The sequence below is a fragment of the Lactuca saligna genome, chromosome 1 (assembly GCF_052625555.1).
Source record: "Lactuca saligna cultivar CGN05327 chromosome 1, ASM5262555v1, whole genome shotgun sequence".
Lineage (NCBI taxonomy): Eukaryota > Viridiplantae > Streptophyta > Magnoliopsida > Asterales > Asteraceae > Lactuca > Lactuca saligna.
Window position 1 is genome coordinate 95,026,786 of NC_136417.1, and position 26,737 is coordinate 95,053,522.

At 33.8% G+C, this 26,737-nt stretch overlaps 2 protein-coding genes across 2 annotated transcripts; both read left to right on the forward strand.

Moving 5' to 3' along the window:
- The first annotated feature begins 843 nt into the window (after positions 1-843).
- On the forward strand, positions 844-20,302 carry LOC145041759 (putative purine permease 10). The gene is made up of 3 exons (XM_078989932.1): positions 844-963; positions 18,041-18,622; positions 19,591-20,302. The coding sequence occupies exons 1-3, from the start codon at positions 846-848 to the stop codon at positions 20,106-20,108; spliced, it is 1,218 nt and encodes a 405-aa protein (XP_078846058.1). The 5' UTR covers positions 844-845; the 3' UTR covers positions 20,109-20,302.
- A 702-nt stretch (positions 20,303-21,004) lies between these two features.
- On the forward strand, positions 21,005-21,688 carry LOC145009833 (uncharacterized). Its single transcript, XM_078968464.1, has one exon. The coding sequence runs from the start codon at positions 21,005-21,007 to the stop codon at positions 21,686-21,688; it is 684 nt and encodes a 227-aa protein (XP_078824590.1).
- Positions 21,689-26,737: the final 5,049 nt, after the last annotated feature.

The window sequence follows — 26,737 nt, forward strand, 5'->3', positions numbered from 1 at the left end:
TACGATTACCGGTATTTGGGACTTAATTGAATAAAAAAAATATATAGGGACTAAATCGATTATGAGGCCAATATGTAGGGACTTTATTGTAGTTTTCCCTATATATATATATATATATATATATATATATATATATATATATATATATATATATATATATATATATATATAGGTTCAGGTTCATTTGAGACCATTCAAATTTTGTGAGACCGTAAGACCAAATTTAAAAACAATTTTAAAATGCAAAATAAATGGAAAAATCAAAAAATTCTTTTTTTAAATATTATTTTCAGAACTTGAATTAACTAAAAAAATAAAAATAAATAAAAAAAATCTCATTTTTTTTTTTTGAAAAATACGTGAAATATTCTAAATAGAATATTACACTGACATATTCTAAAAAATAATTTTAAAATGCAAAATAAATGGAAAAATCTAAAAATTCTTTTTTTAAATATTATTTTCGGAACTTGAATTTACTAAAAAATAAATAAATAAATAAATAAAATAAAATCCTATTTTTTTTTAAAAATACGTGAAATATTTTAAATAGAATATTACACTGTACATATTCTAAAAATAATTTTAAAATGCAAAATAAATGGAAAAATCAAAAAATTCTTTTTTTAAATATTATTTTCGGAACTTGAATTAACTAAAAAAAATTTAAAAAAAAATAAAAAAGAGTGTCTCACGGTCTCACAAAATTAGGCCGTCTCACATAAACCTAACCCTATATATATATATATATATATATATATATATATATATATATATATATATATATATATATATATATATATATATATATATATATATATATATATATATATGATTGCGTTGGAATGAACACCCTTACAAACCCAAAATTCTATTTTTTCCATTCTCTCCCTTTCGCTCTGCCCTGTTCCCTATTGTACGAATCAATGAAGGAAGCCGAAGAACAAGCAACAATTACCGTTGGTAAGCATACTCTTAACTTTGAACTCTTTATAATTGAAACTGTTTCTTCTTTTCTGTTCTAAAATTTTTGCAATAGTGACTTGTGCCTTGTGTATGATAAGTTGTACATAGTACTTGACATACTGAGCATTTTCTATTATCTTTTTAGCATGGTAGTAAATAAAATAGGAGAGTTTATGAAGTGTAAATCGGGGACTATATTCATAACAATCACGTAATATGACTTGTTGAAGAGGGTATAATACTTTTATATTTAGGTACTGACACTCAAGAAACTCTAATAAGCTTTTTACTTTATACTTTTTTTTTTCGTTCTTTAATTAATAAATAAATGAGAATGATATAGTAATCATCATTAATGAATTGGACCTACGATTGGAAGCTCTACATAATAATTTAAAAGGTATGTGGCCCATGATCCTGAAATGATTAGATATTGTCCAATAATTTATTATTGCTTGTATGGCATGCATAAAAGGTTGTATATTCAGTTGGACTTTATTATTTTATGTCTGAAAATCTCAAGGAATGACCACAAAGGCACAAACACATGGGAAATCATTCAAAAACTTGTATCTAGAAGAGTAAAAATTGTTCAAACATGAATTGAAGAAGATAACGATGAAATACACTTGTAATATTAAAAATAGTTCTACCTCGTTATGCGTTTCATGACTATAGCTATGATCATCACTAAAATAGATATAAAAATATACGGATATAATATTAAATTAATTTTTTTTATCACTGAATGACTATTTTTTTCGTAAAAGATATTTGTGATTTGTTAAATCGACTCTAAAGAACTTTTTTTTTTTTTTTTTTTTTTTTTTTTTTTTTTTTTTTGTGTGTGTGTGAAAGCAACTTTATTTTAACGAAATAAACAATTTCAGGAAAAAATCACGAAATAAAAAAATTATAACTTTTGATAACATTATTATTCGTTTTTAAGTGTAAACAAAATTATGTTCAAGAAATGCCGTAATGGAATTTGGTTTTATGAGTTTCGTTTTTGACTTTTTTGGAACTAAAAAATATCCTCCAACAAGGGGCTCACCTTGCATGCCTAACTTATTAATTTTGTTACAACTTATTTTGTTTATACGTCAAAGTCAAAGAGATACCATGTTACCGGTTTCGTGATTCTTTTATATCACGAAATGGCGTCATTTTTTTTAATCATAAAAATAATTAAAATTCAGAAAATATAATGTTAAAAAAATTATTAGTTAGAGGAAACTTTTTTTTCTCAAAATCCTCGAAATATTCTTCTGATTTTGGCTTTTTTTCTTGAATTTTTAAAGGCTTTTTTTTCAAAATCCGAAATTTTTGTTCTGAATCTGGAATGTTGGTCGACAATCTAAATGTTGTTCTAGATTCAATAAAAAAAAGTGTTTTTTCTTAGTCCGGAATATTCATTCCAGATTGTTATTTTTGTTAAAGAAAAAATATTGATTATTTTTTTGGAATATACTTTAAAAACTCGTTAGATTATTTAATTACCCATAAAATAATATATTATTACCTATTTTATATATTATATTAAAACATAATAATTAGGATGCTAGAATTTTATTCCTCCCATCATCATCTTTCTATTCATGAAAATTCATACTTCTCATTCCTTGTCACATATATAATTTATTTAATACTTTTTAGAAAAATAATTAAATATTACCAATTAAAAAATACATTTCATTAAAAAAATAAAAAACTACTACATAGAGAAAATAAAAGCATAAAACGGCATTTAAAATTCGAAGGCATTATTAAAAAATTCTAAAATAATAATTAAAAGTCTAAAATAAAATTATATATTTAAAAACCATACAATGTATTAATGTATCGTTTCATGGCAGCATCAAATTTAAAATCTCTTTGGTCAAATGGTCATGCAGCATAAGAAAGAGCTACATATCATTTTCTTCTAAGAATACCGTTTTATCTTGCCTGATAGCTTTCATGAGCCGAAATTCATCATCTCAATGTCGCATTCTTTCTCTTCCTTCTCTTTTTTTGTTTTGATAGACAAGGCCAAAAATTTCAACGACAAACTCAATTAGTTCGAGAGGTTGTGAGGATGTGAATGTTGTTTTCTTTCATTTTTGTTGCCTCGGTGGTGGTAAAACAATAGGAATCACTTCAAGCTCAACATTAAAATTAGATTGCTTCGAGCTCGACATTAAAATCAGATGAAAATTATGCATTAGAAGAGGTTATGTACGCGTTGGAGTCGGATGTGTTGATCCTTTTGGATGGAAGAGGGGGATTAATGGATTATTACTGTATTTGTTGACATCTAACCATTTTAGGAGGAATTTCAAAGTATCCCAAGCCATCTCGTGTGTAAGAGCTTTGATTTTATAGAGTTTATGTTACCCACTTTGTGTTGACTTTCAGATATCGACCTTGATTTTTCCATTCACACGATTATTAACCTATCGATTGAAGATGCAATTTAAATTGTTACATTTCAACTACATATCCTTCCAGTTGGAGTCCATTTGGTGCTTTGAACGATCTGAACCCACAATTGTAGTTTAGGGTGTTTCAGAACTTGATCCCAAAAAGCTCCTTGTGTTGACTTACACCATCCTTATCTTTTGAAATGTCGATATAAGCCTTCGTCAATGCTACTTCTTCCTTATCGATCCATATTGTTTTATTTTCGACGCTCGGTATAATTTTGTGAAATGTCGGGGATGGCTTGGGGTTTGTTGTCTAATTCTTCGTTTTGGTTTTGATGGATCCGAGTGGGTTTATCACTTGGTTATTCGGGTTCTTTGTTTTGAGCGTCACGAAATTTCGATGCTTTGGGAGTGGAATATTAGAATTGGGTTTTCGGAAAGGATTGTGAATGGTAAGGGAACAAATTATAACTGATATTTTCTTGAAATAGACAAAATTAGTGATACACTCGTTGCATCTGTAGGTAGTTGTGTTGGGGTTGATATGGTGAGAAGTAAGGATAATTTGGAATTTAGTTTTCGAGAATGAAATATGGAACTTATTGAGAATTGCTTCTAGCTTCGTTGTGCCAGTTGCATATTTGGCTTGAACCGACGTTTTTGGAGTTTCCACAACTAAAATCCATTTTAAGCAGAATTATAATAGAACTGGAGAAAGTTGGAATGAAACTAGAGAGTAGTTGTGTGGTTCTTGAAGTGGGTCAGTGTGGTATTTATACTTAGGTAAAAAAGAAACACAAATTTGGTGAGAATAATTGAAATTGATTTTACACTTGTTGCATCTGTAGTTAGTTATATTAGGGTTGATAAGGTGTGAATTACGGATAATTTGGAATTTTGGTTTCGAGTGTGGAATATGAAAAATCTTAAGAACCCACTTCGTTGCATCGGTTGCATATTTGGCTTGAATCCATTTGAAGTAGTCACGACTAGAATCCATTTGAAATGGAATTTTAATGCAACCGAAGAAAGTTGGAATGGAATTGCCGAATTGGACAGAATGTGTGTGATTTTTTAAGTGGTTGAGTGTGGTATTTATAATTGGTACAAAAACAAAATTTAAAAATGATATATATATATATATATATATATATATATATATATATATATATATATATATATATATATATATATATATATATATATATATAGAGGAAAAGGGAATATACATTATAACCCCACCTAAGCTTAGGTACTAAACCTCTTGAAAAGAAATTGTTTTACTAAATAAAGATTACGGTTAATTGACTCACGATTAATATTTCAAGATGAAATTCAATATCGACACAGTAGGGTTTAGGGTTTAGGGTTTAGATTTTAGGTTTATGGTTTAGGTTTAGGGTTTAGGGTTTAAATTTAGGTTTTAGGGTTTAGTAATGTTCACTTGGGTGAAGTAATAAACGATAATTAAATAAAGAAAACAGAGATTGTCAAATGATAATGAAAGAAAAAAATGTTATGGAGGATGATATATTTACCAAGTAAAACCAAACCGGGTATATTTAGCGTGATAAAACGACATATTTTAGAGGTTTAGTACCTAAGCTTAGGTGGGGATGTAATGTATATTCCGTATATATATATATATATATATATATATATATATATATATATATATATATATATATATATATATATATATATATAGAAAAAATATGTAGAAAAAAACTTCTTACCTTCCTACCAAAAATATGTAGAAAATATATATATATATATATATATATATATATATATATATATATATATATATATATAGAGAGAGAGAGAGAGAGAGAGAGAGACTTTTTCAAAGTCATAGCCTCAATTCCTTAGAGGTAACCAATGATTCTTGTTTTTCTGTGGTACCTAAGCTCGAAATATTGTAGCCGACGGTACCGATGGATGGTGTCGTCTTGAGCCTGCCTTCAACCCGTGTCGACTCGAAGCACACTAATAATGTATAATATTATTTTATTTCTAATAATAATTTATATTATAAAATCGTGTTAAAACTAAAATTGATATTTTGAATTGGGAATATAAATTAAAATATAATAATTACAAATTTTATTCATATAACTGCATATATATATATATATATATATATATATATATATATATATATATATATATATATATATATATATATATATATATATATATATAATGTTCATGGATGCGTATAATATTATTATTATTATTTAAAAAAACAAAGGCACCGTCTTAGCAAAATAAAATAATTTTATTTTATTCCCAAATATCAAATATTAATATGATATCTGTTTAAAATGATAAATTAGATTAGAGAGATTTATAAAATAGTCTATATATAGATGAAGATATTGAAATCGTCCGTGTTGTTTATTAAAATTATGGATTTTGTTCCTAATTTTTTTTTTTTTGCACTAACACCGTGCTTATATTTATATTTTGATTTTGTTACGGTATAAATCTCTATCCGGTAGAAAATTACTATTACCCTTTATATATATATTTTTTAAAATTTTAATTTTATATATATATATATATATATCCCACTCTCATTCCCTCACCAACAACCACCACTATACAAGCCTTGCTGCAATCGACCATACCCACCACCGATAATCCTTAAAAATTCTTTCTTCCCATCAACACCACCACCTCTACCATCGACCATTGATGTTCAAATCTGTGAAAAAAAACCACTGCCCTATGAATTAAATACAAACACATTATCATCCAATTTTCTTTTTTACTTAATAACAATCAACAATTCTTCACAAAAAAACCTGGTTGCAAAATAAGAACCCTAACTACCGCTCAAAGCTGCAAAAATGCGAAAACAAATTTTCGTGGATGCTCAATGCTACAAAAAAGACACTGGGGCTCAAACCTAGGAAAAAACCAGAAACCGTAAATCTAATTTAATCTTTTATAATAAGTAAAATAAAAAATGGGGAAAATCCCCGATTTTATACAAACTGGAATAGGGATAAAATTGATTGATGATGAAGTGGGGTGTGAGGTCAATGCAACGATGACATTATTGAGTTTTATTCAAAAATTAGTTTTTAAAAATGCTAAAAACGGCAATAGAAGCTTTAAAACTTGAATAAACATAAAACATTTTTATACCTACCAAAAATCATTTTTCATTCATAGAAAGATTAAACCAACCATAGAATGAAAAGAATAACAACCTTTGTAGACTTTAATTCCTCAAATAGAGGATTGGAAGTTGTAGAAGATGTTGTAACACCTGCAGATTCGGGTTAGTTAATTAAGATATAATAAGCAATAAAAATGATTTTTTATATGATATTATTTAGGATTAATAATCTTAACCGAAGTTATAATATGTGTCAGGATTCCGTAAATATAAAGAACACTAAATCTGACTTCGTATGAAGAAGTTATGCTTCTTCGAAGTTTCGAAAATAAACCGACACGACTCTACGTATCGTAAAAAATGCAATTTTGATAAATTACTTTTTATCCTAAGTGCTCTAAATGAAATTCATAGTATTCGTTAAGCCGAGAGCGTGCATATAGAGAATATCCAAATCTGACTTGATGAGAGGAAGTTATCATTTTTCGAAGTTTCGACAGATCTGTGTCAGCACATAAATCGAAATTTAAATCAGTTGATTGTTAGCTGAAACAATCTAAAGGAGAATTGAAGATCTCGTGAATATGAACTTGTTGATAAAAAGACAGTAAAAAACAGAGTTCGTATAAAGGAATTAAGAATTTCGCAAGGACTTTAATAGTCTAAACCGGTCTAAATATGAAATTTTGTTATATCAAGAATTAGATTTTGAGATATTAATGAAAGTTTTAGAGCTTTTCTAGAGGATTTTGGGGATATAAAGAACATCAAAAACAGAGCTCGTATGCGAAAGTTATGGTTGTTCGAAAATCTGCAAAAATTTACTAGTGTTGATGACGTGGCATCACCGAAGTGTGCCACGTGGCATGTCGGGAGGCTGCCTCTTCCAAGAGACAAGATGACGTTGCACCATGAGATTTGGACACATGGCACCATGAAATGATGACATATGGCATTGTTCTAGAAGGATAATGCAGACGAAGGGGTGGATGACATGTGGCAGTCGACCAGAGGAGCCACCAAGGCGCAAAGGGTGTGACGCGCCTATGGTCACTATGTGGTGCGTACCCCCTGTTCATATATAAAGCTACAAAATTTCGAGCTCTTAATTTCTCTCTCTAGAAGCACTCGGGGAGTCCGCCCTTCTACCGACACCATTAATGTAAATACATATAGTTTCCTACTTACATGTGACAAATAATTTGGATATTAAAGAAAATTAATTTGAAGAGATGATTATGGAAGAGAAGGGCCTGGTTTCAAAGCTTTGGATATGAAGAAGACGAAAGGGGTGATAGAGAGAGAGAGAGAGAGAGAGAGAGAGAGAGAGAAGAGTAAGGTTCGAGGTAGGTATTATCTCCAGTGTCAATTTTGTTATTCATCTTTCCACCACCATCTCTAGAAGACCCACTGCAAAAGAAGAGAAGAGGAAAAGATCTTAAAACCCAATTCCATTGTTATTGTTTTAATTTTGGTTTTGATATTGATCTTATTGTTTCGATTTGTTTATATTCACATAGAATTGGTTTAAGATTTGGTTTGTGGATTTGGGTTCTTTTTTTTGGTTTACAACTTTTATTTTCATCAGAACAGTAATGGTAGGTCACGATCCGTAAGGTGAACCACACCACTACTAAGTCAAAGAGATACATGGATATAAGCTGTTGATGCATTGGATTCTATTCATACAAATAGAAACACATCAGTTTTGGTTTAGATTTTATTACTGGTTTCAAGGTTTGATTAAGAGAGAAGAACGATCGTGAAAGGTGGGTGATGACCAATTTATATGTGTGTATGTGAGAGAGAGGTCTTTTATTATTATTTTGATTATTTAAATAGATAAAGAATAGAAGAAAAATAGAAAAGAAATACACAAGAGTATTACAGTAATTTTAGTTTTTTGGAGGGACTAAAGCCATATACAAATATTATCAAAGGGACCACCAATCCAAAAAAAAAAAAGTTGAGGTTTGGACAAAAACCTAGAAAAATGCATACCACAAGACCATTTTGCAGTATGTTTTATGAGCTTCTATAGATGTGAGAAGGGGCTAAATGGAAAGTTGGAGGACAAGTATATTTAACTTCCCTTAGCATCTAAGAACCATTTTCAACCTTCAATTCCATGTGAGGAAGTTCTTAATAAATATATTTTCCTTCTTAAGGATGGATCGCATGAGTAAGATATTCAAGGTATTTGCATTTTGGGAATTATAAAATTTTACATTTTGGGAATTATAAAATTTTAACATAATTCATTTAGTACTCTTAGGAATTATATCTTCAATAAATAATACCCTTTAAGCTTCTAACAAATTAACTATTAAAGCCTAGGACCCAATTTGCAAAATAATAATAATAATAATAATAATAATAATAATAATAATAAATGGTTAATTGACCATTATCCTATTTATTTAATTTAAAAAGGTAAATATCGAATATTAGTTATATAATATATAATTCCTAGCGACATGAGATTCCTAACAACTTTTGTTAATTGACATGTTTGATCACATCTATGTGTCAGGCCTCTTAAACTTATGTATCATTTTTTTTGTAAAAGATTGCTGATCAAATCATCCATTTTGAGAAACATGTGTAATCGGTCAATAACTAGTTATAGGAATCGCGAATTCACATCGGCCATCAAAAGATAAATACAAGTGATTAGGTATCATTTATCCCACAAATATTATACAAGTGAGATGCGAGCATTTTCAAAATAGACGATATAGACTTGCATTTTAAAATGGAGATTTATATGTTTTATAATTTTAGTTTAAAAACATATGATATCATTGGTATTACATATATTAATATACCATGGTAACTTTTTATAAAATCACATTTTACTAATAGATTCTTTTAAAAATCAAATTTTATATTTTTGACATGATCAAATTTAAATATCAGTATCTTATATTTAATATTTGACGTTTGAGTGCTAAAGAACTATTTACAAACCTTTTAATAAAACTTCCCATTTTATTAATTATATAAGGTTTTGAGTTTCATAAATGTATAAAATCTCAATTTTAAACTTATAAATTTTAATTGTCAAAATCTGTCGTTATAGAAATATACATCTTATGTTTAAAAACCAGATTACTTGTGATTTAAACAATTTGTTCCTTATTAATAGTAGACGTTGGATATTGAAGTAAAATTGTTAGGCGTGTTAAACCCAACAAATAAAAGGGTACGATATACTCCAAAAGAATCCCACTATATTGTACTAAAAGGTAGTACAATGCAAGTAGAGTCGATCCACAGAGACACAAGATAATTAGTCTATACCTCTTTGTGCAACAACACCCAATACTCCTTACAAACTCGAGAATGTAAAAGTCTGTGAAAATATTTACACTAAATTCATTCAATGGAAACCAATTTAATTTTTGTTACTTAGTTCAATCTACAAAACAATTACGGATTTTGTAAAATAAATAACTTGAATGACCTAACCCTAATTCAAATGGTCAATAATAATCACAATTGGAATCAAACATTCAATTGAAGAAAAATCAATTTCACTAGATAGAAATTAAAAGCAAACATCAAGTCATATGATTGAAATCACAACCAAGAAGTCAAAACATGAAGTTGGAGGAACTAGGGTTCTAGCCAGACATGGCTAGAACAAAATCACAAGTTGCAAAGATGGAAATGATGTGTAATTACAACTTAAAATTAAGGGAAATAATGTTTCCAAATGATAACCAAATAAATCCTTGCAAAAACCTTTGAAAATCTTTCACCCAATATGTTCTGGTATCATCTGTGTGTCTCGAAATGACTCCATACTCATGATATGAAAAATAGGAAAAGCTGCCAAAAGTTAGTTTTTGGGTCGAACACGGCCCGTCTCAAAATAGAACAAATCAACACGGGTCATGTTCAATGTAGTCAATAGCCCCATATTCTAGTCAACACGGCCCATGCTCCTTTTATAGTGTAAATCCAACACGCCCCATTTACCCCTTTGACTCCAACTCCAAACTTCATTTTTCCAAATTTTCCACTCTTTGCCCGATCATCCCAAATTCTTCACCAATGCATCCCGACACCTCCCAAAGCGCGTCCCAACCTCCGGTTTACTTGAAAAAGACATGAAAGTGAGAAAATAAGGTTGTTCTAAAGACTAACATGAATATGATGAAATGCAAGAAAATGGAAGAACAATTATGCTAAATAGGTGCATGAAAAAGGACTAAAATGTGTGCAAAAAGGTGAACAAATTGCACCTAACAAATCTCCCCAACCTTAGAACTTTCTTGTCCTCAAGAAAGAGCAAGAACCGGACAAGCATGACGATTTCTCGATGGCAAAAAGAAACATAGAACAAATGGGGACAGAAAGATCCTAAAACTAAGAATGAATGCATGCAATGAAAACCATGAAAAGAAACATTTGTACAAAACATACTTAAGGAACAAAAATGAACCAAAGAAAAATTAAGAACACGAGTAATATTTTTATTTTTGTAAATATGGACATATACGATCAAACTTTACATCAATGGGGCTCCAATCATTAATACCTATGTGACCATCTTGCTACCTTCCACATATCACAAACTCCCAAAGTGAGGAAGACCACGAAATAGTGTAATCCAATAATCCAACCATAGTTTTATTTATACTTTATACCTTAATTAGCTTTTGCGAGTGAAAATAACATAGTTTGGGATATCAAGTCCTTAAGACTAGATGGTCAAGAATCGAAATCGAAGCATCCTTATGAACTCGTCACGGAGAGTCAGCTTTCATTGAAACAGTGAGCCCACCCAAAGGGCCCCAGCTCCTATGCTTTCACTTTTTCGAGAGCCACAAGCATCATATCACACAGTTATTCATTTGTTAGATTTGACTTTGAGATGACTTTTGATTTTGATTGAACTTAGATTTGTATCTTCGTTTCGAGCTTTGAATTCTTCAATCAACTTTTGAATTTCCGAAAGTTTCTTCGATTAAGAGCTTGAAGTTTTTTTTAATTTAATTTGGGTACAGGATATGATAGTTGTACCCGTTATTCCTTCTTGACTGTGTGGATCTGATACTTAAGCTCTCTGTTACCGCGAGGGTAACACATGTCAACAAATAGATCCATGTTATGTGTATCCAGAGTTATTAATAAGGATTCTTTTTAAACATTCAGAAGCAAATCATCCTAAAGTTGTTATTACTGCCCACAAAAATGTTTCACTATGCCATTTTTTTAATATCTAAAGCTGGGATCTCGAATTACAGTGTTTAGGTCCGCTAATTATGACAACTGATTCTACACTTCTGGTAACTATCCGGTCGCCTTGGGTAATTTGTTTTTCATTTGATTTCTCGTTTTCCCACTTCATGGAGCTATCATATCTAAAGAGTTTCATCATCACGTAATTTGTTTTTTTTTTTTTGAAAATAGGATGCAAAAAGCTTTGAAACTAAAGTAAAGAGGAAAAATATTTTTGGGTTTTATATTTTAAAATGCAGGGTGCAAAAGATTTTTTTTCCTTTTCGTTTTGAAAATGCATGAATGAACCTAAATGCATAGTGTATAACTCTACCCCTCCCTAAGCTCAAAGATAAGCATCGTCCCTGATGTTCGGAGAGGGCATGACAACCTATTGCAGAGGAGGAGATGGGTGGTGCCCGGTTGGGTAAGAGTCCAAACAATCACAAGTGCACACAAATTGAGTTTTTAAGAAAATATTGATGATTAAAGATATGGAAATAGTTTATCGAATCGCTCTTGGAGCCTTGTAGTTGGTGGTGAGAACCTCGTCTTCAACCTCCCAAAGCTTGCCTACATGAAGTATCAAGCCCAAAAGCACAAAAAAATTGTGAAAGTTTCGAACCTAGGGGTTCTTGGAAGAGAGAAATTGTTTTGGGGGCGAGTTATTGGTGAATGGGGTAATAAAAACCGATTTTTCGACTTAAAACACATTTTAAATGCAGCGCGAACACGGACCGTGTTATTTTAGTGTAAAATCACGCAGCCCGTGTTAGGGGTTTAAAATTCTGAAAATGGCTGAACACGACCCGTGTTCAATATAAGGCAAAAATGAACACGGGCATATATACCCCTCTGACTGCGAAAATGCTTGCCTCGCTTGAACAAGATCCGTGTTCAATATAAGGCAAAAATGAACAGGGGTCGTGTACGGTTCTGTTTGCAACTTCCCACTTTTTGAACCCAAGAATCCCCTCACATTCAAACAAAATGGTTTTGCATCCCGAGGTCCGTTTGATGATTTAAAAACATTTTTTAATGCATTTGGAACACTAAAAACCAAAAACTTCAAAGAAATGGAAATGTATTTAAAGAAAAAGACAAAAATACCCCTAGTTGCCTCCTGGTTAGGCGCCCTTATTTTAAGTCGTTGGCTTGACTTGGCCTCAGAATATGCTTCATTCTAAGTATGTAGGCCTTTCCAACACATCATCCTTCTCGCCACCTCCTTCAATGGAACCTTCAACCTTCCTTTGGCTTTCTCTTTGCGCACAAACCAAAAAGGACTTAAACCCTTAATATTAGAGATTGTCCACTCAGTCCTTTTTTAGTATTTATTCAACAGGGTTATCAACTCCTTCTCTTCCTTCTTTGATACTTTATTTGAGTTGATGACCGGTTGGGTGCCCTCCTTCTCACCATGTATATTCTTTAAAGGTCCTGGTGGGGTTTTTGATCCAGAATCTTGTGTTTGTTCCACCGGAGGAAGGGGTTTGACTTTCGTTGTAGGTGGCGTGGACTTCATTTCATCAATCCTCATATGATTCTTGTCATCAATAAACTCCAAAACCTCCAGCAACTCGTTATTTATAATAAATTCCTTTGCAAGTTCTTTGACTTTGTTCCTGTCCAGTTTTTGTGACAAAACTAACTCTAGAAATTCATTGCTAGACATGTTTAAACCTTTTTTAGTTGAGGGCTGGATCATATCCACAAGATTGACAGATTGAACCTCGGAAGGAACCTTTTTTTCTTCATGAATATTGAAGTTGATAACTTCACCATCAAATTTCATAGTTAAAGTTCCATTGTGGACGTTAACTTTTGTTTTAGAAGTTTTAAGAAAAGGTCTACCCAAAGGTATGTAACTTGAACTTGGAGAGTCACCATCTCCTATATCTAGAACATAAAAATAGATGGTAAAACAAATTCATTGACATGCACCAACACGTCTTCTAGTACACCTTTTTGGTGTACTATTGACCGGTCTGCAAGTTGGCTGATCACACTGGTTTTGCTTAATGTTCATACACCAATTGATTTAAAAATAGAATATGGTAGGAAATTTAGGGATGCACCCAGATCGAGCATAGCTCAAGGTACAAAAGATTCCCCAATTTGCAAGGCACGGTAAAGACATCGGGATCCTTGCACTTCGGAAGCATCCTCTTTTGCAAAATCGCGAATACATTTTCCCCGACTATTATAGTTTGGTTTCCTTTTATTTTCTTTTTAGATACACAAATATCTTTAAGGAACCTTGCATATGTAGGTACCTGCTTGATGGCCTCGAGGAGTGGGATGTTGATTTGAACCTTTTTGAACATTTGCATGAGTTCACTCTCCTCCCGTTCTTTCTTCATGCTCTTTAATCTTTCGGGAAATGGAGTTGGTGCGACGGTAGATTCAGTGAGGAGGGCTTCTTTTCATTTGTTTTATCTTCCTTCTTGTCTTATTTGGTTGCCTCTCCGACCACCATTTCTTCTTCCTCTTGATTAACCGACTCTTTTGTACCATTGTAACTCTTTCCACCTCTCAATGTGATGGCACACACGTTATGCCTTGGGTTCGTCTTAGTTTGGGCAGACAACTTTCCTTGAGATTCTAGTTTGCTTACGGAAGTAGCAAGCTGTGAAACTTGTTGCTCTAAGTTCTTTATGCTTGCTTTTGTTTCTTGTTGGAAAGCTTGTGTACTAGTTACCAAACTCTTCACTATATCTTCTAAGGACATACTTGATGATCCCGCTTGTTGTGGAGGGTGTTGTGGCTACCTTGGCTGAATGTTTTGTGATGGAAAAGGTGTTCTTTGTTGGTATTTATGTGGTTGATTTGGTTGATAGCTTCCCGGGTGATCTCCTCCCCAACCTTGACTGTTATTCCATCTCTGATCACCTCGTGGCTACTCATATCCTCTCTGAGTTGACCTAGAATACCCTCCCAAGGCATTTTCTTCTTTATAATCTTCATCTTGAAGTTGATGGCACATGTCGGTTGGGTGCCCCACTTGAGTGCAAATACTGCAAGGTCGGGGTGTGGGCTGCACACAGTAGTCTTTAGCCAACATCATAACCACTTTTGTAAGCTCGGGCAATTGTGATTCAGTTTGCGAAGTTTGGACTTCCTTTGCACCTCGAGATGCATCCGTGTACCATTCTTCATCATGACTTGAATGCTTAGAATGTTCAGCCATGTTCTTGATTAAGTTGTGAATTTCGGTTGGAGTCTTATCGGGTAGAGACCCACCACTTGAGGCATTAAGAAGCCTTCTTTCCATTGGAGTCATTCCTTCAATGAAGTATTGGAGGAGTTGTTATACGTTGATTCCATGCTTTGGACATCGAGCACAAAGTTTCTTGAATCTCTCCGAATATATGTGAAAGGCTTCTCTTTTATACTGTTTGATTCCAATGATTTTCCTCTGTAGGGCTTAAGCTTTCATCTCTGGGAAGTATTTCTCCAAAAAGAGACGTGCAAGATCTACCCAAGTAGTAACCGTCCCCGGTGGGAGGTCATAGAGCCAGTCTTTTGCTACATCTTGCACCGCGAAGGAGAATGCCCTTAAGCTTGATTTGATCCTTTGTGACATTGTGTTGTTTCATGCCCACACACACAACATGGAACTCGGTGAGGAACTTATTAGGATCTTCATTTTCCAGGCCTCTAAAGGTTGGGATTAAGTGGATGAGCCCAAATTTTAGTTCTAGGTCGGTGGCTGCCGGATATGTGATGCAAAGAGGTTATTGAGTAACGGCCTCGCCCATTAGTGTAAGGTCTGCTCAGGTGGTGGATTTGGAGGTGGATTCCCTCCATGGTTATCTCCCATGGAATAAGTAGTGGTTGAAGTTTCTGTAGGTGTAGGGTTTGGGATATTATAAGTAGGTGAAGAGGGTGGAGTGGTATTTTTTGGGTGAGGATGGTTGTAGTGAGAGTGAGAGAGTTTCAGTTTCGGATGTGGATACACATGAGAGGGGTATATCCTCCCAAATGATAATGACTGGAGGGGTGGATGACGAAGAAGTCCCAAAACCCGGTCGCCTCTTGCAAAGCTAAGCTTGCTTCCGTAACCTCTTTGCAGTCTTCTCTATCTCCGAGGCAACTGGCAGTGGTGTACTTGTACGAAAAGATCTTGGCATAAGTTGCTAGTAACACCATGTCCCTGACAATGGTGCCAATTTTTTAGGCTTGTCAACCCCAACATATAAAGGGGTACAATATACTCCAAAAGAATCCCACTATATTGCACTAAAAGGTAGTACAAGGCAAGTAGGGTCGATCCACAGAGACACAAGATAATTAGTCTATACCTCTTTGTGCAAGGTACTATGGCCACCAACAGTAAATAGGGGGGGGGGGGGGAGGTTTAGAATGCAATGATTAATACAAACATTTAAAAAACAAAAGTAATCAGCTAAATGAGTGAATCAAACTCAGAATTTGTAAGGACTCCAACTCTATGTATGACAACTTAGCAATGAGATTCCAAGAATACGTGATATTTGCTCAATTCCATCTAAGTTGGTACTTGAAAGTGTTAACAAGCTCTAACACTTCCCATTCACCATATTAATTAACCAAAAACAATCTCTTTGATTAACCCTAACCTTACTAACCTAATCTAAGCAAGATCTTAGTTTAGATTAAAAGATTGCATTAAGTGTGTGAAAAGATTTACACTAAATTTATTCAATGGGAATCAATTTAATGTTTGTTACTTAGTTCAATCCACAAAACAATTACGGATTTTGCAAAATGAATAACTTGAATGACCTAACCTTAATTAAAAGGGCCAATAAGAATCACAATTAGAATCAAACATTCATTTGAAGCAAAATCAATTTCACTAGATAGAAATTAAAAGCAAACATCAAGTCATATGATTGAAATCACAACCAAGAATTCAAAACATGAAGTTGGGGAAACTTGGGTTCTAGCCACACATGGCTAGAACAAAATCACAAGTTGCAAAGATGGAAATGACGTGAAATTACAACTTACAATTAAGGGAAATAATGTTTCCAAATGATTACTGATTAAATCCTTGCAAAAACCTTCAAAAATCCTTGACCCAATATGCTCTGGTATCATTTGCGTGTCTCAAAATGACCCAATTCTTGTGATATGAAGCATTGGAAAAACTGCCAAAAGACAGTTTTTGGATCGAACACGACCCGTGTCAAAATAGAACAAATCAACACGGGTCATGTTTAGCTTAGTCAATAGCCCCTATTCTAGTCAACTCGGCCCGTTCTCCTTTTATAGTGTAAATCCAACACGCCCCGTGTACCCCTTTGACTTCAATTCCAAACTTCATTTTCCAACTTTTCCGCTCTTCGCCCGATCATCCTGAATTCTTCACAAATGCATCCCGGCACCTCCCAAAGCACGTCCCAACCTTCGGTTTACTTGAAAAATACATGAAAGTGTGCAAATAAGGTTGTTCTAAAGACTAACATGAATATGATAAAATGCAAGAAAAAGGAAGAACAATTATGCTAAACAGATACATGAAAAAGGACTAAAATGTGTGCAAAAAGGTGCACAAATTGCACGTAACAAAAATATTTAACATTAGATTAATTATTTTTAAATAATATTTTTCAAATTTTAATTAGAAAAACATAATAAATATCATTGAACGGAAAAAGCAGTTATTAAAGAATTCTAAATTCTAAAATGTTTAATAAATAATAACCGGTTGAAGAAATAAAAAAAAAACTATTTTTCCAATAATTAAAGGGAGCTGATATTTTAAAACATATTTCCATACACAACAATTGATGTTTTAAAATGTTGTACAATAAAGTCTTGTAAAACATAATTTGTTGTGTACGGAGAAAAAATATTGTGTACGAATCACTTCCCATAATGAAAAGTATTGTAGTAACTAATTAATATATCTAATATCAATATTATCAATAAAATCTTCTAAAAAAACAATATGTACATTCTTGATGGTTAACTCTGGTTTCTTGAACACGCCAGGGATCTAAGGGTAATAAAAAATAAGAGGTGATATTTCATCAAGGCTTTTGATATTTCATCCAGTTTTTTATTGACCAATCAGTTAAATAAGATGATTTCATTTTTATATTTTATATAATTAATTATTTGAAATTAAAACAAAGTATAAAAGTGAAATCTTTTAATGGATAAATAAAAAATGGTACAAAAAATTTCCTAGAAAGATTTTGTACGGGTCTACCAAACAAGAGAAAAATTCAAATGCATGCATTAATGGGTAAACCTAGAAACTTGCTTGATGATTATGCTTCTAATCAAGATTTTTTTTATTAATTACTATAAATTACAGAAATCCAATCAGATGGTGGAGGAGGCTCCTCAAAAGTTGTACATTACAAGTGGTGGATACTGATAGTATTTTTCACCATGTTTGTACTCGCCGGTCAGTCAGTCGCAACAATGTTAGGAAGACTTTACTTCATCAAAGGTGGCAACAGTAAATGGATGGCAACACTAGTTCAAACAGTTGGATTCCCAATTATGTACCCCTTCATCTTCCTGTTCTCACCTTCAAAAACACCACCACAATACCATCAACAAGTCGTCAAAAGACCTTCGTTGACTACCCTTGTGATACTCTATACAACTCTTGGAATATTCATGGCTGCAGACTGCATGTTGTTTACCTTTGGACTCAATTTTTTGCCTGTTTCCACATTCTCTTTGATCTCTGCGAGTACTCTCGCTTTCAACGCCTTCTTTTCATATTTTCTTAATGGCCAGAAGTTCACTCCTTTCATCGCTAATTCACTTGTTCTGCTCACTTTTTCGTCTACGCTACTTGTGTTTCAGAGCGATTCTGAAGAGACTGGGAAAATATCGAGAAGCAAGTATATCATTGGTTTTGTTTGCACAGTCGCTGGTTCTGCAGGTAACATCTTCTTTAAACTGTTAAGAGATATATAATTGAATCGTAAACATTCTTTTTGAAAAACAAGTTTAAGCTACAACTTATAATTTGATTTTACTCTTGTGGAACTCTATATAATCTTTTGTTACATTTTAAGCATTTTTTTTGCCTTTAGTGATGGTGTGGCTATGACAGTTTCTTCAACTTGTTTATTGTGGACATATGTCGTGATTCGTGACAAACTTACTAACTTACGGAAGAATTTTTATAAAATAGTTACTACATTGCAATAGTTTTTTTTTTTTTTTTTTTTTTTTCCTAATTTGTGAAAATGATAGAATATTAAGGGACAATACCACGAACATCACTACAAACATTTCACAACGTTTTTCAACATCTGAACAATTTTTGAAACTCAAAAAAAAAAAAAAAAATACTATGCAATGAATTAAAATTGTTTCCATTCCTCATGCACAATATCTCCACATTAGCAACAACTTGAGAAATTAAATATCTTCCTGCTTTTATTCCTACAAATCATCCTATCCAATTAAATGATGACATGTGTTATATTAGTCTATTAAAATATTATTAAATGAACATTAAATATTACACATGTCACTATTTAATTGGGTAGGAGGATTTGCAGGCATAAAAAGTAGGAGGATATTTAATTTCTCATTTTTTTAATCTTCATAAACATGGAAACAAAAAGGTACATAATTTCACAAGAAAGGTACAAAAACAAAAGTCAAACTTTTCATAGAAAACTATGTATTTGGACTAGAACCATGTTAAAATTTGGTTACTATATATTTGATATAAAATTCTATATATAACCACGAAGTTAAACCATAAGGTGGTCTAATGATGATGACTTGGGAATTAAGCATCCGAAATAGAGTTTCCCCAAGTTCGAATCATATAAGCTTCAACCTTAATTAGGGTGACTTACAGCTCAAGATAAAGTTTATGTTGTCATTGTGTAGGGTGGGGTTTAATGCTTTCAATAACACAACTTGCGTTTCAAAAGATTTTGAAATCTACAAGTTACAAGGTGGTATTCGATATGACCGTGTACCAAAATATGATAGCAAGTATTGGAATTCTAATGGGACTATTTGCTAGTGGTGAATGGAAAGATATAAAATGGGAAATGAGGGGTTTTGAGTCTGGACAGGCTTCGTATATAATGAATCTTGTAGGAACAGCTGTCGCGTGGCAAGTTTTCACGCTTGGTTATGTGGGTTTGATCTTTGAGGTTTCGTCTCTTTTCTCAAATGTTATTGGTACTTTAGGTATCCCGATTGTGCCCGTTTTGGCAGTATGGTTTTTTGATGAAAAGATGAATGGAGTGAAGGTGATTTCCATGTTGTTAGCAATATGGGGGTTTGTCTCTTTTATCTATCAACATTATCTTGATGACTTGAAGGAAAAAACAAATGCTAAACTTCTAAATCTTAATCATGAAGTTAATCTTACGGGAACAAGTAGTATTAGTCAATAAACATAGGACTTTGTATTACTTAAATAAAACTTTGTATTACTAGAGTTTCCGTAATATGAGACAACCTTAGCTAGTGTAGTATGTATAAAAAACGATGTAAGTCGATTTTTGTTTTGTAAGAAATGAATATACAAGAACTTGGCTAGTAAAGTATGTATACAATATATGCAAGTCGAATTTTGTTTTGTAAGAAATGAATATATGAGACCTTACTATGTGTGTATTGTATTCATAATTCCATTTGTTATGTCCTTACTTTTTGTTTTGATATATTTCACGTTAATAGCATTAATGTAACATGTGTACATTTCTTTTTGATTTAGTCTTTCATTCAAATAGTCATAACAGATATGTAGGAGTTTATATCTCCACATTAGTTGTACTTCTCTTTGTATTTAAGCTCATGTACCTCTTGTATCAAAGATACGATTGAAGATATACAATTTCATTCAACACCTGTGTTCTTTATGGTATCAGAGCTTATAACACTTTGATTTTTTCTTTGTTATGGCATCTGCATCTCAAAGTATTCTCAATATGGCTACTACCACAACCCCTACCTTGAATTTTCAAATACCACAAATCATTATGAAACTCGATCGTACCAACTATCCACTTTGGCGCACAACCATAGTCGCAACCCTTGAAGCCTTGGATCTAGAGGATTATGTTCGGAATCCTCAACCACCGACTGAAACAATAACTGTTCCTGCTATTACAGCCGTTCCAACCATTGATTCTACTCCGGCTGTTGCTGTTGTTCCTGCCACCTCAACACCAAACCCCGATTATGTTGTCTGGAAGAAACATGATAGGTATGTCTTATTATGGCTCAAATCCAAAATGATGGATAAAGATCATGCTCTGGTTGCCCGCTCAAACGGCTCAAATCCACAATGATAGATAAAGATCTTGCTCTGGTTGCCCGCTCAAACTCTTCTTACACAGCGTGGAAAACTATCGAGACCTTGTATCAAGCTCAAACTAGGGCTTGTCGTATGCAGCTCAAAAATCAACTTCAAACTCTTACAAAAGGGTCTATAACTATGATGGAATGCATTGAAAGAAAAAGGTCGCTTGCTGATTCTTTAGCAGAGAACTTACGCCCAGTTCGTGAAGAAGACCTAATCAGCTACATTCTTGCTGGCCTGGATTCGTCTCATGGCTGTCTCATTACTGCTTTTATGATGAAGGCTGAAACTCTAACAGTTGATGATCTCATAGGTATTTTGTTACAGGAAGAATCTAGGATTGAACAGGACCATATTCGCCTTGGTTCCGTTTCACAATCCCCTACTGCTACCCTAATAGTTAATCGATCAAATCATCACTCTTCTGACTCCTTTGCTGGTCACGGATCAAGTACTCCATCAAATGCTAATCAAAGGCCAAATTCCTCTAATTCAAGTCGCAACTCTGACCAGAGGAGACGATGCCCAATTTGTCAATTGTATACTAAACCTGGTGACAAAGTTATTGATTGTTGGCAAAGGGGAAACCAAACAGATTTTCCATCTAGAAGGCCCAATCCTAAAGCAAACCAGCACCAAGCACTTTTAGCCCATCATCTATTGAACTAGCTTGGTATTTTGATACCGGTGCTACTGATCATGTTTCTCCTGACATTACCAAGCTCAACATAGCTGATTCATACACATGGGATGAAAAGCTTCAAGTAGGAAATGGTAATCACTTGTCTATTTCTCATGTTGGCTCATCTTCTTTATCTCATCTCAAATTCCCAAATGTGTTGATTATTCCTAACCTTACTAAAAATCTTCTTAGTGTTTCTAAATTGACAAAAGATAATGATGTTTACATGGAATTTTGGCCTAAATCGTGTTCTGTTAAGACATTTCGGGGACAAACAATCCTTCAAGGGGATAAACATGAAGGCTTTATCGACTAGCTCCCCCTTACACTCACAAAGATTTTACCGGTAGTCACACCTCACTTCATGGATCGCACAAGCAACTTGCACATCCACACGAACCGCTTCTTCGCCGTTTAGTTTCTACATTCAAACTTCCTGTGTCTAAAAATAAATTTGCTACTGTTTGTAAGTCGTGTCAACTAGGAAAAAGTCATAGAATTCATCTCCCTAGTTCTCAAGTGACATCCTCAAAACCATTTGAAATAGTATATTCTGATGTTTGGGGACCCTCCCCCGTTTTCTCTTTTAATGGAAGTCGTTATTTTGTCTTATTTTGTAATGACCCAAAAATCATGACCAAAAATTTCATTTTTAATTTAATAATAAAACCACAAGTGTCAACCATTCATTCAAAACATATCACATCAGAGTATCATGTGTAAAACATTATTTTGTTTAATCAGAGTAAACGTACTAAGCTGAAACTCCTTTGGTGTGTGGGCAATGCGATCACCGCAAGCTCTTCCCTCCGCTACTAGAAGCACTTGAAACCAAAATTGAAAACCGTAAGCACATAGCTTAGTAAGTTCCCCAATCTACCACATACCATATACATAACCACATACTAGGCCCCCGCCCGCCGCATCAGGATGTGCGTGGCATTGGACTAGCTCCGACATCGGTCCCCGCTCGGCATCAGGCCCCCTGGCATCGAGCCCCGCTCGGTATACATATCTATTTCTCTTAGGCCCCGCCTCCCTCTAGGCCTCGCCCGCTAAACATATATAACATATAACATAACACATAACACATAACACGTAAGCTAAACACACTCTATTGTATTTGAGTACTAAGGCCTCTCCTATCTTGGGCTCCGCCCCTGTCCTACTACTGGTGAGTCATGGAACCCCATCCAAGGTCCTGCTAATAGTGAGATACGGGCCCCCGAACATACTCACCTGTCTCATATCTTAGGCCTCGCTCATGCTCTGCTACTCATAAGATAAGGAACCCTGTCCATACTCTTCAAGTGGCGAGATATGGGACCTTGCCCACACTCACCTCCCTACCAGACACATGCGAGTATCATATAGACAACAAGTATCAACTATCATACAAGCATCCCTCGGATAACCGCCCGACATCAGACCTTGATCCGGAACCATATACTAGCATACATTGCCTAGGGCTAAACCCCGGTTCTTCCTACTCATAAAATACATGGGCCGGCATTGTGGTCGTAGACCCATTCACAGTGAGGAGACTCACCTTGCATTGTTGAAGTTCTGTTGATACCCCTCTAGTTGCTATCTAACAAATCCCCGAACTACCGATTCTTCGGCTCCCCGAACTACCAATACCAAGATAACAATTAGACCAAAACCAATAATTCTCCTTAGGGTAAAATGACCGTTTTACCCCCTAGTCCATCCTAGTCCATATCCAATAATCCTTCATAGGGTAGAATGACCATTCTACCCATAGGCTAACTTGGTTCATAACTAAGGCCTACACTGTAACATCCGAATTTTCAGGGACATTATTGTGTATTTTAATCTTGAGATTGCAGGAGAGACTCGACGAGCTAAGGGGAAACTCGCCGAGTCGAGTCGAGTTGATCGAGTGGATTTAGTAAGGTACAAAGTCCTCATCTTGCTCATTCTTTGTACTAGATCTCATTTTGGGAGTTTTAGCGCTTTGTTTCCATCCGTTGGAATCTATGAGTTGAATGAGACATGGTTTGAGGTTGGAAACCTCAGATCTGGACCTCCTAAGTGTTGGATTAGTGTCTAAGTCCATAACTATTTTGGTATGTACTTGACCCGATGGTGCATGGTCCTTTTGGGTTGCCTTCACCAAAGCAACTTGATTGGAGAAATGAATAAAGAGAGAGAGATAATATGATTTATTAATATGTTATAAGAATAATATATTAAAGGATAAATCATATTTGTTTAATTAATATTGGTCAATAATTAATTAAGAATTAGTTTTGTGATCAAATGTAATTAATTAAACTAGAGGGGCTGATTTGTAATTATGTGATAGTTACAAAATAAGGTAAGGATTATGTTATTTATATGGTGGACGAATTTAAGGTTGGAAAGCCTTAGAATTCGAGTATGATAAGGATTCAAGGATTATCTTATTGGTTGCTTAATGGATAATCAACTAGATAAGGATAATGACTGAAACCCTATCTCTACACCTATATAAACACCCCTAGGGTCATGAATTCGTGTATCCCTTCCCAAGAGGTCCTAGATACGAATTCTAACCTCTCACCTCTCTCTTTATACCTTCTCCATTTGCTTATGGTGTTTGTAAGCCATTAGAGGAGTGACACTTGTGACTCTAAGCATTCCAAAGTCAATCCAAGGTGGAGTTGTGATTGTTATTGCTATATAACAATCAAGGTATGTTCTTAAACCTAATTATATGTTAATGTCAATTTCCATATGTTAGAATTAGGGTTTATAGTCTTGGATTCAAAGCATGTACAATAGAGAAACCTAGATCCAAGCATTAGGGTTTGTATGAGCACGTAAGATGTCTTATGACCAAAACCCATCAGTGGTATTAGAGCCTAGCTTGGTTTCAATTGTATTGATGCATTGTATAACTGGAAAATCGTTTTTTGGGCTTTATGGCTGAGGAACTCGGCGAGTACCATAGTGTACTCGGCGAGTAGACCTCAACTCGGCGAGTACAGTGTGGTACTCGGCGAGTTCGAGCGTCAGATAATGCTTATCTCGGGATTTCTTGCTGTTTTTGCATTTGGATAGTTACCTTATCATGTTAGATCAATATAAATCCGATTTTATGATATATATGACTATATTCTTATCAATTAACAAGATAATTGTTTCCTTATAAGATAATTGATTAATTATTTTGAGTCAATTGATAAATTGTTTTGCAAGAAATCATTAAATAAATCAAATATGGATAATTATGTGATTAAATGTTAATTTAAAATTATTTGTTATTTGATCCTTGTTGTTATGAAAGGTTTCATATTTTCCCCTTTAGGTTTTATAGTTTAAATTTGAACCCAAAAGTTTTGAAGTTTTGAAATTTAAATAGTTAAAACCCTAATGTTTTGAAAAAGGTTTCAAAACTTGCCCTCAAGTTTTGGAATTTAAAAGTTGATAAAAAGGTTTAATTAAAAATGTTAAATTCTAAAACTCTAGTAATGTTTTGAAAAGTTCAAATCACACCCTTATGATTTTATTAATTAATTAAGGAGTATAATTAAAAGAGGTTTAATAAATCCATAAAAGTTTAGGTTAACTATTTAATTGAATTAAAAGTGTAATTGTTAAAGTTAACCATATAGTATTTTAAAAGTATAAAATACACCCTATACTATATATAACATTAAAAGTCTAACATTATATATGTGTATGAGTAAAAGTCAGTCTTACCGTTAGTAGGCCTCATTCACGAAGCTGGTCTATAAGGGGTGTTTAAGGAAATTGCCTATAAAATGGCGATTGAATGGGTATCCACTCTTACCCACCGCACTCTTGACTAGTGGAGGGTCGTTAGCCGAACGGGTAGGATAGGACGAAACCTTCCATTATAAGTATAATGAAATACCAAGTAACTAAATGTTTTTCAAATTCCCAATCTTAGTTACTTAGGCAAAAGTGAATTGATGCAATTCCATGAAATTACACTTTGTGCCCTTGCGAAGATGTTAGTGGAGCGTGTGTGGTTTACCGGCACACTAAATGGTTCTAAGCAAAGGTAGCAAAGGGTGACTCAATGTTTGTCATAGTTCGGTGGAGCGTGTGTGGTTTACCGGCACATCGAATAGGTGATTGTAACATGTGAGGGCACCATGTAGTTTGCATGGTTATTCACACCCGCTTTGTGATCCTCGGCATCCCAGTCACAAACAAGAGGGGCATATCGAGATTTAAACATGCCATTGAAAGTTCAATGAATCTCAAAGGATCTAGGAGTTGTCATAGATTTAAAACTTAAATTTCTTTTTCGTTTTTCATGGTGGAAACTAGTGAATCGTCATTCACTTACATTCAAATGTTCTGCAATTTGGGTTACGGCATCCCTCTCCCGAGTTGTAGGATATTGTGTTGGGTCCTTACCTTGGAATTTCATTTGGGTGATTTACCAAGGACTCAATCAATCAACTAACTTGAATTCGTTTTTTCTCCCGATGTCAAAGTTCGACAACTATGGTCTTCTCAAGTCCCGTGGAACAAGCATTCCACATGAAGATGATATTCCACGATTCGATCGAGGAACAAGAAATCATGCTTCACTTCCTCCTCCTCCTCCAATTATTCTCCCTAACCCACAAGATTGTAAAATTGAAAGGTTCAATATCACTCAAGCCCTTTTGGCAAGTAAACATAAAGAGGGCAAGTCGGTGTGTGCACACGTCTTAGGGATGAAGTCACACATTGATAGATTAAGAATGATGGGATCCGTTGTCGGTGAAGCAATGGCTGTTGATTGGGTTCTTCAGTCACTTCCTAACTCGTATAGTGAGTTCGTAAGAGAGTACTATATGATGAACCACGACGTGACACTTATAGATCTCACCTACATGCTTATTGCTGCTGAATCAACAATGGTTTGGCGCAATAGAAAAGCAAAGTTGATTGGTGAATCTGCCTTCAAGACCTCTATGGATATAGACAATGGCAATGAAAGACATGCAATGATCGAAAAGTTTGATCATAAGAGAAAGGAGATGTCTGAAGTAGTTCCATGTGTTGTTCCA

What these genes read in the sequence shown, in the direction of transcription:
- LOC145041759 (XM_078989932.1), top strand. Translation starts at nt 846, where the DNA reads ATGAACACCCTTACAAACCCAAAATTCTATTTTTTCCATTCTCTCCCT. An exon ending in ACAAGCAACAATTACCGTTG is followed by an intron (nt 964 to 18,040) that starts GTAAGCATACTC and finishes TATAAATTACAG; the next exon opens with AAATCCAATCAGATGGTGGA. An exon ending in CACAGTCGCTGGTTCTGCAG is followed by an intron (nt 18,623 to 19,590) that starts GTAACATCTTCT and finishes GTCATTGTGTAG; the next exon opens with GGTGGGGTTTAATGCTTTCA.
- LOC145009833 (XM_078968464.1), top strand. Translation starts at nt 21,005, where the DNA reads ATGATAGATAAAGATCTTGCTCTGGTTGCCCGCTCAAACTCTTCTTAC.